General features: G+C 49.1%; 1 protein-coding gene across 1 annotated transcript in view; it reads left to right on the forward strand.

Annotated features, from left to right (window-relative positions):
* The window catches only part of WDR64 (WD repeat domain 64), a 1,979,698-nt gene that overhangs the window by 1,216,811 nt on the left and 748,729 nt on the right, over positions 1-14,158 (forward strand). Inside the window, exon 18 of the mRNA XM_069607651.1 lies at positions 6,025-6,076. Within this exon, the coding sequence (XP_069463752.1) occupies positions 6,025-6,076 (52 nt within the window). The remainder of the gene's footprint in view (positions 1-6,024; positions 6,077-14,158) is intronic.

Genomic DNA, 14,158 nt, shown 5'->3' on the forward strand with positions numbered 1-14,158 from the left:
TCTCAAGAAGCCGTCTGCCGATCCAACCTGTCTGGCAAACTATCACCCAGTCTACATCACCCCATTCCTGGGCAAACTCTTGGAAAAAAGCCGCCCATCTCCCAGCTTACTCTCCGCATTGAATCTGTTGGTTGTCCCCATGACCATCAGTCTGGCGTCAGAGCTGCCAGAGGCACGGAATCTTCCCTCCTAAACACATGTGAAGATCTGCTCTCTAACCTTGATATCAGCATTCCTTCTGTCCTAATCCTACTTGATCTTTCCTCTACTTTTGACACAGTCAACCATGCCATCCTTATCAATTGATTACGTGAGAACCTGGGCATTACGGATCAGGCCCTGTAATGGCTGACCTCCTTCCTCATGGACTGCCCCTCCCAGGTCCAACTTGGTCCCTTTCTCTCCGCCACCTCTCTCTCTACCTGTGGCATTCCCCAGGGCTCTATCCTCTCACCCTGTTTTTTCAACCTCTACTTGGCCCCTTTGGCCCAACTGATCTCTACCTTCTCCTCTAACTTTCAGTGTTATGCAGATGGCACTCAGCTTTCCTTCAGGTTCCTCTCTTGCTCATTCCTGACTGTCTATCCGTGATTCAGGATTGGTGCACCTCCAACGATATCTACCTTAGTGCCATTAAGATGGGGATCTTTCTCATTGGGACCCCTGCCCCTGCTTTCCCTCTCTCACTCTGGCCGCCCACCTTGGGCCCTCTTCCTTTGCCTTCCTGCGAGGCAAAAAACCTTTTGTGTCATCTTCGACTCCACTCTCTCCTTCTCTCCTCGCATCTCGGACGTTGCCAAGAAGTCCCACTACCTACCAGCTACTCCTCCTCAAAGGGACTCTTCCCTATCTCACTTTCCCCCAGAAGCTCACTGCCTCCAAAGCCCTGTTTCTCTCTAGGCTAAACTACTGCAACAGCCTCTTTCTCAAGCTACCTTCCTCTACTCTCCGCTCTCTACAACTAATCCAGTACAGGACAGCAAGACTTATCCTTGGCCACAAGCCCAGGGATCATATCTCTACAGCCCTGAAATCTCTCCACTGGCTCCCGGAGGTTGCAAGTATCAAGTTCAAGACCCTTTGCATTGTCCGCAAGGCGTCCTGGGGTCAGGCCCAGACTACATCCAATGCTCTCTTCCAAAATACTTTTTTTCTCTAGCCCTTCCACCGGCTTCCTCCAACTCTCTAAGGGCTAGACGCTTCTTCAGGCAGAGAGTGGGGGTAGATCTCTCTCCTCTGCAGATGCCTCCTTCTGGAATGGACTCCCTGCCCCTCTCAAACTTTAGCAGACCACCTGATGTTCCGTAAGCAGCTCAAAACTTTCCTCTTCTCCTCTGCTTTCGCTCTTTCCCTCCCCGGGTGACCTACCTGACCAACCTGTTTGCTGTACCGACTGCTTTCTTGACTACCCTCAAAGTCTCACTAAGTCCAGGCACTTTCTTGATCAGTCACCCTTGCACTGCCTGCGGCCTACCATGCACTTAGGGACTGTAACTGGAACCCTACAGTCCCTTGATCTCCTTGCACTACCGAGAGCTGCACTATCCTGGCTGCACTTACGCAGAGCATTACAGCCCTGTTTTCCCCTCCCTTCTTACTTGCACTTCCCCCCTCTCTTTCCCCTTGCATTTCTCATTCTTGCACTTGCACGATTTGAATGACACAAGGCCTAGTAAGATAATTTGTCTTGTCCACCCTCTTGCTTCACTCCATTGCGTGTTGCGCCAAGAAACATTTGTGTACAGGTGTGTTATAATAGACTTATATCATATCATTTTATCACATATGCTCAAAAAAATATACAATGCTGCAGTAAGAAATGGCTAGACTGGCAGCACCCAAATGCCAATCTAGTCAGGTAATTACACTTAGCAGGACTGCTTTATCAGAAATGCACAGTTAAAAAAAAGTCATCCCAAACTGAGGAATAACTAGACTGGCTGCACCAAAATGCCTCTCTAGCCACTAATACCACATATCATTCCTGCTTAGCCTGGCCATGGACAACCATTATGATTTATCACACAATCCCACCGCCCTACCCCAACCTCCAAAATCATCTCCATGGTCCAGAATTACCTTCACGTCCCTCTTCCTTGTCCCAGAGCTTACATTTGAGGCTCCTTGCCTCCTAGGTAAGTACTGTGATGAGGAAGTGTGGGATTAGGAGTAACGAATATACAGGTAGCTAAGTCAGGCATTACCTCCATGTACCTCTACCTAATCCCAGTGCTTGTGTATGAGGCATAATTCAGAGTGCTATGATGTGGCCAGAGAGGAAGTGCCTGAAGATTGAAGGTACATTCTACCACCCTGTTGCAACTTCCTCTGCCCTACTAGAGGGGTGAACCAATTTTGGACACTTGCCACGTGATTACATGGCCTTCATTGCGCAGGTTTGCAAGCACTACTTCCTGAATTCCTTATCGCTTGAGAGCTGTCAAGATCACCGCAAAACATCCAACCCAAAGTGTTCAACGACGGCTCTTGCCCGTAAAAAGCCAAAACACCCTTTCCGAACCCGTGCTGCCATGTTGCCATGGCGACTATGGCGTCCTCTCCACAAACAAACTATCACGCTGTAAGGAAGAGCAGGGGCCAATCATGTTCACGGCTACCCGTTATAACGCTTCCGGGTAGCTGTACTCGCTGCTTCTGATTTTCGTCAAAATCGCTGCAAGCTCCCAAACCCACATCTTGTTCCCTTTGACTGCGCTTATCCTTTCCTGGCCTTTTTTGACCGCAGTCTGTGTTTCTTGAACTCTTGCTTCCTTGTCTGTTTACTGTGTGTTACCTCCTGAACTGCTTTCGCGTTGCCAGACTCCGGAACGCTATTTGACCTGCCTTGCCTGCTGATTCTGATCTGCATCGCTGTCCACACGCTGACAAACCCCGGAACGCAATTTGACCTGCCTTGCCTGCTGATTCTGTTCTGCCTTATTGTCCGCACGCTGCCGAACCCCGGAACTTTATTGGACCTGCTCTGCCTCTACTGTTCACACCGGCTTTCCAGCAAAGTCCTTTTCAACATTTCGGATTCAACATGCCGAATTAAGGAACAACAACTGTTTTTACACTGTGGCACTATCATCACCTACCTGAGCGAATCTGCATGCCCGAAAGAATAGCGCAACGAACTAGAGACTGATTCCCGGCGCTCAGGTCGTTAGGCGTCCTCGTTTCGTCGGGATAGTCTGTGGACTTGAGACTGCCAAACTCTGTCTAGGCGTCCTTGTTTCGTCGTGAGTTAGGATAGGTTGGGTTTGCAGAGTTTTCTCAGTAGTGTCCTTCCCTTGTCTACCATTGGTAAGTCTCACTGCCTATTATCTGATTCCTGATTGTCATTTTTGTCCTTTCCTGAAATTGTTTATTTTCCGCTCTATGCTCTGAGTCTTTTGATATATGGTTTAACCCCTACAGCCTCTATTCTCAGTGTACATCAGCCATTGTTACAGTGTTCCTTGATCAGCTGTTTGTCTTCGCTCCACGGCGTCTGTCTCCATCTCCAGCTGCAACAGTAGAACCATCTTTCGACTAATTGGTTCCTTTGTAATTTTACTTAGAAATACAAAGGGACACATTGGTAGGAAGAACTCAACGGCTACACTTCGAGTTCTTCTACCAGGCCTCCTGATCACGAGTCGGGCCAACTTGACAAGAGCATCCTCTCTGGTTGAGAAATGTGCCAGAGTTTCCCGGTGTAGGGGGTGTATACTTGCTTTCCTCCTTCGATCTCCTGTACAGCTTTGGGAGTCTATTCGGATGCTAAATCTGTTGCAGGATGGAATCCGTTCATAGAGCAAATCACTATCAGTAATGCTCCTTCTGATGGATTAGTCCTTCCTTCCGCAGATCCTTCATATACCTCCCAGCCGTGCCCTTATGGCAGGTGGCTTGTTCATATCTTGCTGTTCTGTGGTCCCTTAGCTGTTGAATGCTTGCGTAACGGAAGAACTGAGAGTAATAGGCACTGATGGCTGCATATATACTTCCCCTGATATCAAGGCTGGTGTTGTTGTACCCAACAACGACAAGGGGAGCTGACATTGAACCTCACTGGACTGTCTATTGCCAGAAAAAGTTTCTGAAAGCAGCTTGTGCTGGAGAAGCGATATCTAAGATGAAGAATCTGAGTTTAGAGCCCTTTGGGTAACATGCATGAAATGGATGGGATGCAGAATAACTCTGACACCAAATAATCAAACCAACTCGAAGATAGCAAAGTTTGCTGTTTTATTATTTATCTAAAACAGAGAGATTACAACGGACATTAACAGACGTTCGCTCGAGCTATCAGTGTAATTCACATAAAACACATTTATATACAAAAGATTTGTCATACGTTATGTCATACTACGTGGAAAATGAGAAAAACTTAAGAGGGGTTGTGATGTGCTCAAGGGGAACATCTAAGTATACTTTCTATAAGGGGTGCGATTATGATTGGACATCTACTATCAGGTGGACAACTTATGTCTACCTCTAAAACATTTAATCTCCAATACTATTAAGTACATGGTATATCATTGGCTCTCAAACTATAAGGCTCTTCATTATATGGCCCTATACAATTCGTTGGTACGCTCATGCCATGCTTGAAACATTTGATTCACTTAGCAGCACGTAAGCTCAGACCCAGGTGCCAGGAGGTAGACTTGTCTTCACCTCCCTACCCACTTAGCCCAATGTCTCTCATCACCCATGCTTTCTGCCACGAAGAAGTATTCTTGTCTCTGGGACTATAAGGCAGCATGAGCACATGCTATCATTGTTCTAGAACGCCAAGCACAACTCTATTTTCATCCTTGTCTCACCTGACAGGAGACAATGATTTGGTCATTTTCCAGCATTTAAATGTCTTAATTGAATAAAACCTGGCACACTTGATGTTCTTTCTTTGCACCTTAACAAGGGATGATTCGGTTTCTCACATTCACTGCCTTTAAAAATAGATAACATGCCTTGGCTACTTCAGCTTTGATATCAGGGCAAACAGCCTTGCGATTCATTTCAACTATCTGAGCTAATTCTTGCTGTGACACAGCTCTCAACCTTTCCTCTCCATGGGTCCTGGCTTAATAAAATTCATATCACACAACAAGGGGGTTACCTGTATTTAATCCCTGGTTCTTTAGGTATGCAAAGCCAACAATATCTAACAATATGAACCAGTGAATTAGCAATTATATACACATTTGTTATACATATATTTTTGTACTGTGATTAATATAATTGTTTTGATAATAAGCTGTATGAGATAATCCTGTCATCCTCCATCCATTGGTTCATGTTGTTAGATATTGTTTACTAAAATTCATGACACTGATGTCCAGCTTCTATACAATGGCGTCTTTGCCTGCAGTCTATTCACTACGTATAGCCAGGGTCTATGATTACTTAGTCTACTTACATTACCTGAAGTTTTGATGACAATTCATGGTAATATTGTGGGTAGCAGGGCATTAGATGACAAGCCATGCCAATGATACCTTGGTATATGATAATGCCTGATAAAAGCGTATTTACTGCTTACACATGGAAATGCTGTTTTATTTGTCTGCATTATTTATATACAGGCATGACCCAGAACTCTGAGATCAACACTCCTGAACCAGCACCATTGGATCAGTCCTTGCATTAGTGGTTGACCTTTCAGAGTTTGTTGATTAATTATTATTTGTATTTATTTATTTATTTTTTGTTTGTGCATTCAGTTAAGTTACAAAACTTTAAGCACATGACTTTATCACACTTAAAAAAAATGAATTGATTAATTATATGTAGATCTTAATTGGGAATTCAAAAAAGCTGAGTGTTAAAGATAATGTACACCATGTGCTTACTGCAGCATATCAAAATATTTGTCTCTTTTAAAATATAGTATGTTTGTAATGAAATTCTCAAAACTATACCATTCATTTCTTTTGAAATAGTTCTCAAACAAACTGTGATTCTTTCATGTAAACCATTTTATTTAGAGGTAAATTAAATGTTTACACTGCTCAATATCTTTGTTTTTTGCAGGAAAGAACGTATATGGTTTGATGATAAAAATCTAGACGACAGTAAAAAACAGGTACGCAGGCTTCCAACGCTGTAAACGTGTTGGCAATCAAAGCTTTGTATCTAATCAACATCAAATGCAGGGCACGTGTGGAATACTTTTTCTGGTTTTATTCCCTGTGATGATTGATGTTCCACTGCGCTCTATCTCACGCTCTTTCTCTCTACCTCTCTCTCTCTCTCTCTCTCTCCCTCCCTCTTTCTCTTGCGATTTCTCTCCTGCTCTCTCTCTCTCTCTCTCTCTCTCTCTCTCTCTGTCTGTCTCCCTCTCTCCTCTCTATCTCTCTCTGAGCACCACAGACACCCACATACACTGGCAAAATCAGTTACCATGGTCCCAGTCAGAAGCCTAGAAATGTAATCTCTCATAAACACCACCAGTGGGGCTGGCTGAAGTGGCTCACCGGCTCCTATAACAAGTATATACACAGTCCTGAAGGAAACCTAGCATCTGCAACCAAAATCAACAAAGAACATATGTGCAGAAAGGTCAGGGACCCACACAAAATTGAGGGGCCAATTTATAGAATCTGGCGCAGATGTAGCACACCCGGCTGGCGCAGAGAGGGGGTGTGCGCCACTGTGCGCCAGCCGCGTGCGCTAAACAGCATTTAGGCGCACAGCGTATTCATGGATTTCCAAAGCCATTTGCAGCCGTGGCGCAGCGAACATCCAGCAGCGCCAGTTATGCCCCCAAAAACACCCCTTGCGCCAGAAAAATCCATAGAAATCCCCAATACGGCGCAAAGGGCCGCGCTAACCCTGGAGCAGTTTACAACCCCCCATACACCGTAATCGCATGAAAAAGTACGCATACCCCACTCACGGCAGCCAAAACATGTGAAAATCTACTTGCACACCCCCTTGAATACGCGTACCCCGCTCGTGCATGCCAAAACGCATGAAAATCTACTTGCGCACCCCCTTGAATATGCGTACCCCACTCGCGCTAGTCAAAACATGTGAAAATCTCCCCGTGCACCCCCTTGAATACGCGTACCTGCTCACGCCAACCAAAATGCGCAAAAATCTCCCTGCGCACCCCCTTGAATACGCGTACCCCGCTTACACGTGAAAATATCCCTGCGAAGCCCCCTGAATATGCGTACCCCACTTACGCATGAAAATATCCCTGCACACCCCCTTGAATACGTGTACCCCGCACATGGTCAAGGGTGTTGGGTGGTCCCCTGTGGTGTAGGCTGCCTGAGGGGCATGACCAGGGGTGTTGGGTGGTGCCCTGTGGTTTGGGCTGCCTGCGGGACATGGTCAGGGGTTTTGGGTGGTGCCCTGTGGTGTGGGCTGCCTGCAGGGCATGGCCAGGCGTGTTGGGTGGTCCCCTGTGGTTTGGGCTGCAGGGTTTGCACGCGGCTCCTCACCACACAGGTGCACGATACAGGGGGTACACGAGTGCGCTTTTCACACGATTTGGCTGGCGCGAGCATGTCTATGTTTATTCATGAGTGCGCCTTTCACATGATTTGGATGGCTTGAGTGGGGTATGTGTATTCCGGTGTACACAAGTGCGCTTTTCACGCAATTTGGCTGGGGCAAGCATGGTAGGTTCATTCCGGGGTATGCAAGTGCGCTTTTCACGCGATTTGGCTGGCGCGAGCGGGATATGTGTATTCCGGGGTACGCAAGTGTGCTGTTCACATGATTTGTCTGGCGCGAGCGGGGAACGTGAATTCCGGGGTACGCGAGTGCGCTTTTCACACGATTTGGCTGGCGCAAGCAGGGTACGTGCATTCTGGGCTACACAAGTGCACTTTTCATGCGATTTAGGTGGCGCGAGCTGGGTACGTGTATTCCAGGGTACGCGAGTGCACTTTTCACGCGATTTGGCTGGCGCGAGCGGGGTACATGTATTCCGGGATACACGAGTGCACTTTTCACACGATTTGGCTGGCGCGAGCGGGATACGTGCATTCTGGGGTATGAGAGTGTGTTTTTCACGCAATTTGGCTGTGGGGTGGCCCCTCCTCATACCCCGCAGGCAGCCCATCACCCCTGGCCATGCCCCGCAGTCAGCCCACACCACAGGGGACCACCCATCACCCCTGGCCATGCCCTGCAGGGAGACCACACCACAGGGGACCACCCATCACCCTCGGCCATGCCCCGCAGGCAGCCCGTCACCCCTGGGCATGCCCCGCAGGCAGCCCACATGGCACCATGCACCTGCAAACCCTGACTCATAACCCCCACCAGTGATGGGCACCTGCCAGCAGGCCCCGACTCATGACCCCACCAGTGATGGCCACCTGCCAGCAGGCCTCGACTCATGATCCCCACCAGTGATGGGCACCTGCCAGCAGGCCCCTACTCATGACCGCCACCAGTGATGGGCACCTGCTAGCAGGCCCTGACTCATGTCCCCCCACCAGTGATGGGCACCTGCCAGCAGGCCCTGACTCATGACCCCTCACAGGGTGATGGGCACCTGCAGCAGGCCCTGACTCATGTCCTTCCAACCAACACATTGTCACAACATACATGCATGTAGCAAATGTCCACCCAAATGCCACCCCACACTGCCCCCTTCACCCTCCCACAGTGCAACTCCACACCCATCCATTGTCCCCACTTACCAGTACAGGCCCCAAGGCATGGCATTCACAGAAGCACACATTCATGCACCCAAAGACATCCCAGACATGGCCACACAGCAGCGACACACGACTGAGGCAATGACGACTGACACATGCACCAAACAAATGAGAGCAGACAGCACAAATATATGAACTGATGAAAATGTATTAAGAAACACAAATCTACCAAATGACAAGCAACCATGACAACGACAAATAAATGAATGTGAACTGAACAGAAATGCAAAATCCAAAAAATAAATGTGATCCAAAAAAAAAGCAAATCCACAAAGTGGTCCATGCCCAGAGTTAAAAAATCAGAATCCAAAGGGAGAATTAAAAAAAAACATTCCTTCATGGGTGTAAATAAATAGAAGAAAACAATCCACATTACCTGAACTATTCACAATGAAACTCTGAGGGTCCATGCTCCCAAAACAAAATGAAACTTACCAAAAAACCTACAAGAATACAACCATATACAAAAAGTGGAGCAATGCACGTGGACTCCAAATTAAAAAAAAAAACAAAGGAAACCTAAGCCTAAATAACTATATACAATGGTGGTGGGCTAGTCCTATGTCTCACCGTTCTTACCAAGAGTCTTGGCCCTGGCATCATCGAACTCCAAGTCTATGGCCCGTAGGTGGGACTGGGCTCTGTCCTTGAGGGCTGGCAGGGACGCCGACATGCTCTCCGCCAACTCCCTGCGAGTCTCCTCGAGAAACTCTGCCCGCCTCAATGCCCGCCCCATGGAGTTTTCCGCCCTGACCATGGTGAGTCGTGCCCTCTCTGCCTGCCAACACTCTGCATCATTTGCTGTCCCATCCGCTGCCACACGGAAGACACACATAGTCCAGGGTCCTGCCCTTCGGCCGATTGCTACCCCCTTGATGTTGTATGCCCCGTGTCCAGACGCCTCCTACGTCGAGCCTGGTGCTGCTGCCTTGATATCATCTGCCTGTGTCACCACGACTGGCTCCAGGACACTGACGACCCCCGGGGCTGTGTGGACGTGCCCTGCTGGAAGTTGCCTGCACATCCTCCATTGCCAGGGATCCTGTTGCTTGGGTGAGCACCTCTGCTGAACCTCCAACTCCTGACTGTGGAAGGGATGGGAGCTCCACCAAACTGGCTGCGGTGGATAAGGCAGGTTCATAGGGTGCCCTGGTGGCATCTGGGCCGGAAGACGGTATGGAGGATGACTGGCACATAGTGGGTGCAGAGGAGGAGAGGGTCGCAAAAGCGGCCAGCACATGGAGGAACCCTGCGACAATGAGCTGTCCTAGCCAGTTCAGGATGGCACACAGCTGTTCGTGATGATGTGCATTATCTTTCCTGGAATCATGCACATCATCACGAATCAAGCATGTTTGCATCCCGACACCGACTAGGACGGTCTCAACCCTGTCACGGATTGCCTCATCCGCAGGTAGGGGAAGGTCAGTTGATGTGGACACATCCTCTACCTCCGGACGGGCCTGGAATGAGGCATCCCTGCTGGTGCATAGTGATGCAGTCGCTGAATCAGGGACAGCATTACGCACAGGCACCTCCGCGTCGACCTGTGCTGCCTCCTGCCCCTGGACTGCATCACTTGCACCAGTGGAATCAACCCTAACAGGCCCCATGTGTGGGTCTAATGCAGCCTATGCAGCCTCCTCCTCACCCACCACTGACCTGGATGCCTCCGAACTGTCTTCAGCATTGTCCTGCCCCTGTGGGTGCACACCTGCCCCTTCTGCTGCTGAGGAGCCCACTTGCAACCTTGGCCTCTTGGGCCTCCCCTCAGCAGCTGCGGCCATAGTGGCAGATGCAGCACCAGTCCCCTCGCTCCTGGAAGATGGCATAACCTGGGATGGTGACTGGGCCTTGCGTCTCCGGCCGGTGGAGGCATCCCCGCCGCTTTGCTCCACAGCACCATCTCCGCCCTCTTCTTCACTCGCCGCTGTGGAAAGGGAGACATTGAACACAAGCATCAGGGTACTGAACGTAAGTCTGCTAGACAAAAAGCAAATGCACATGAGTGGCACTGTTGTATGTCTTAGCCATCATCACCTCCCACAACACGCAGGTCCTTGCAAACAACACACATGCACATACACCACTGCACAGTCATGCATCCGTACTTGTCCACCTCCCATCACAGTGCAATCATGGACAGCTAGGCCACAACAGTCAATGCATGAATTGAGATATGAATGTGTCATGCATCCATGGCGTTTCACAGTCACACACTCACCACTCAGTAACACGCACATGTACAGCATGCATATCCATGAGGGTGACATCAGCATCCATGATTCACACAACAGACATGGCCAGGTACAGACACAGGCATGCATCGACCTACGGCTTGGGCTGATATGCACTGAACTTGCTAGTGTGGAGCTCATGGATGGCGTGTGTGTTTGCTCACTGGCCCGTCTTTCCAGGGACGCCTGAAGGGACATTGCCATGGTCTCAGCAATGTGGACATTATGCTATTCCCCTCACTGACCCTCCTGGCCATCAGGACAATGGCAGCTGTGGCATGTCCAAGGGCACATGCAGTGCGAATAACAGTGGCCTGCACAGTTTCCCTCGTCATCTGGGCCTCTTCAAGGTGCTGCTGCGCTAGAGCAGTTAAGCCATCCTGTCGTTCCTCAATACAGTGCAGACGGCTGTCCATTTCCCTGACACTGCGGAAAGGCAGGCATTGTGGACTCATGAGGTTGATTGGGCTGAATTCAGCACTCTTGTAGCTCTTGTGGTCGCTGGTCTCCCCTGTGGTGTCTCCAGCATTGTTGGCTTCGTCCTCAGCACTTGCTTTCTGCCCATGTCATATGGCTGCTCTGATTGGGGTAGTGTGACCATAGCCGGTTGAGTTGCCTGGATGGGCGCAGCAGTGGTGAAAATAGCAGGTTGAGCTGCATGGGTGGGCGCATCAGTGGTGACAATAGCAGGTTGAGTTGCCTGGATGGGCACAGCAGTGGTGGCATTAGCAGGTTGAGCTGCCTGGATGGGTGCAGCAGTGGTGACAATAGCAGGATGCACTACCTGGATGGATTCAGCAGTGGTGACAATAGCAGGTTGAGCTGCCTGAATGGGTAGGGCAGATGTGTCAGTGGTTGCTGCAGTGTCCTGGGTGGTGGTGGTCCATGCTGTATTGCAGCAGCAGCGTCTGGTGCCCCTTGAGGTGCTTGGTTGGCCTACTTCACTGTCAGGTGATGTGCCTGAAGGAGTCAGAAAGGTATGTTGTTAAGGACCAGTGTGGATTCAGGAAGCACTGATACATGCATTATGTTGGTTTTGACTGTGCTGTGTTGGGGACATGGTGTTGTACATGGCATGGTGCACACATGCTTCTTTTGTGTATAGTGAGCTGCAGGATGTGGGATGTTTATACATGGTAGACTGCTGCACTGGGGCTACTGGAGTAGTGTACTGTCACTTGCACTGGTTGGGGGGTGGTCGGTCTGGCAGTGGGATGTTGGGGTGGGGAGGGTGGGTGTTATGGATGGTGCAAGCATGGGCTTGGTGCCTGGCCCAGTTGTAGGGCCAGTATGTGCATTTGGGATCTGGGATCGGGCTGGCTGTGACGAGGGGGAAACATGTCATTGCCATTGCGTGCGGGGGTGGTCATGTGTGGGTGGAGATGGGGGTCAGCATTGCTGTGTTCTGGTGCCAGTGGCAGCACGGCGGGCACACATGCAGTACGCTGTGGCAGGGTGATGCGTGTCTGTGTGGTGACAGATGCTTGAACATTTGGCAGTACAGGGTGCCAGTGCAGTGTTTAACATGGATTTCAGGCATAGGTCATTTGTAGGGGGCCAGGGTGTATGTCAATGAATGCATCCTGGATGTTGGTTCTTGTGCGGAGGGTGTGCATGCAGGGTGTGTGGGGTGTGTGGATGGTGCAATTCCCATTTCACTGATATGTTGGTACAGTGGTGGGAGCAGGGTGGCCAGGGCTGTTGTTCATTACATTGGGTTTATGTGTACTCACAACCTCTTCAGGTGTCCTGGCTCCATCCTCCACAGTGCCAACCCCTTCTATAGACTCCAAGTCTCCTCCCAGGGTATCAGGCATATTGGTGAGGCGCTCCCGCCACCTGTGCCCATGCCCTGTTTCTGCTGTGCAGAGAGGAGATTCTGGACCTTCAGGCGGAGGTCATCCCAGCCCTTGTGGCAATCTCTCACTGTGCGTGGTGTTGTCCCCACTGCCGACACCTTTTGTGCCACCTCTTCCCGTATGCTCTTCTTGCGCAGCTGTGTTTGGCAGCGCTGGTCATTGGAGAATAACTCCCCTTCATGCTGGACAATGGTGTCTGCAAGCAAGTTGCGCTCTAGCTCCGAAAAGCACGGCTTACTGTTGATGACATGCTTCTTGTGATATTTCTTTGGTCAGGAGGGGTGGATGTTACCTGTGAGTTGCAGATTGCAATGGATTATGTTTGTGTAATGGCCACCGGCCTGTTTCCTGTTCCGGCAATCACTTTGTTTCCGGTCACAGTATTAGCGGCACTGCAGTTTCCTGCACCACTGGGTCTATCATTGCGATGCTGGATTGGGGCCACTGTCACCAAGGTCATCAGTGTTGTCAGTTTTGGTTAGTTTTCACTGAGTTTCCAGGATGCTGGTGCGGCTGTTTACGGCATGCCTGAATGCATGTACCCGACAAACCCGTGATCGTCTGTTGATTGCAGGATGACTGGCATCATGGAAACTAGGTAAACTTACCACCAATCTCATAATGAGGCACATGGTTTAATAGAAACAAATAATGTAAGTACTACAGACCTCAGTGAAATGACAATTTCTTGTTTTCTTATAGTACATAGTTTACATGAAGAAACAACACCCTAATTTAATTCTGGAGAATCCCAAGAATCACAAAGAGAAGCCCTATCCCAACTGTAAATAATGAAATCATGATGTTGTCTGCAAAATTGGATAAACTTACTAATGACTTTAAATGATGTTAAAAATCATGTTATTAAAAATGTTGATTATCACTTGCAACTTCGTGCACCTGTCCCCTGTAACCCCAGCAATCATCGCCATCAAATTCCCAAAATTTAAATAATGGACGCTTTGATGAAACTTCACTCTCTTCCTCCCCTGATCATTATTGTCCAGAAATTACAAATTCTACTATTTATGTTTCTCATTCCGATACCCCACCCCTTTTATAAATAAATCTATTTTTTATACTATAAATATCTTTATATTGGTTAGTCATATTTATTCTTTTTTTAAAATGCCAATTAGTAGTCCACAGACGATACAACTGTGCGGGGTGTCCTTTCACAAAGTGGAGTGGTCCCTGGAAAGTGTGCAGTGTCCGGACATGTCCCGGTTTCGCATGACGCACTATTAACTAGTCTGCAGTTAGAGCACCTGTTCTATGGGCAGTCACGTACATGTGCCAAGTGTCTCTCACCCGATGGGTGTCCGCGGAAGGCCTTTGGGGTAGCAGGTGTCCACGGACATCATCATGCGACTGCACTTGTGCAGCGTGA

This window comes from Ambystoma mexicanum, chromosome 4q (genome assembly GCF_040938575.1).
Source record: "Ambystoma mexicanum isolate Mex_15411 chromosome 4q, UKY_AmexF1_1, whole genome shotgun sequence".
In the NCBI taxonomy this organism is placed as follows: Eukaryota; Metazoa; Chordata; class Amphibia; order Caudata; family Ambystomatidae; genus Ambystoma; species Ambystoma mexicanum.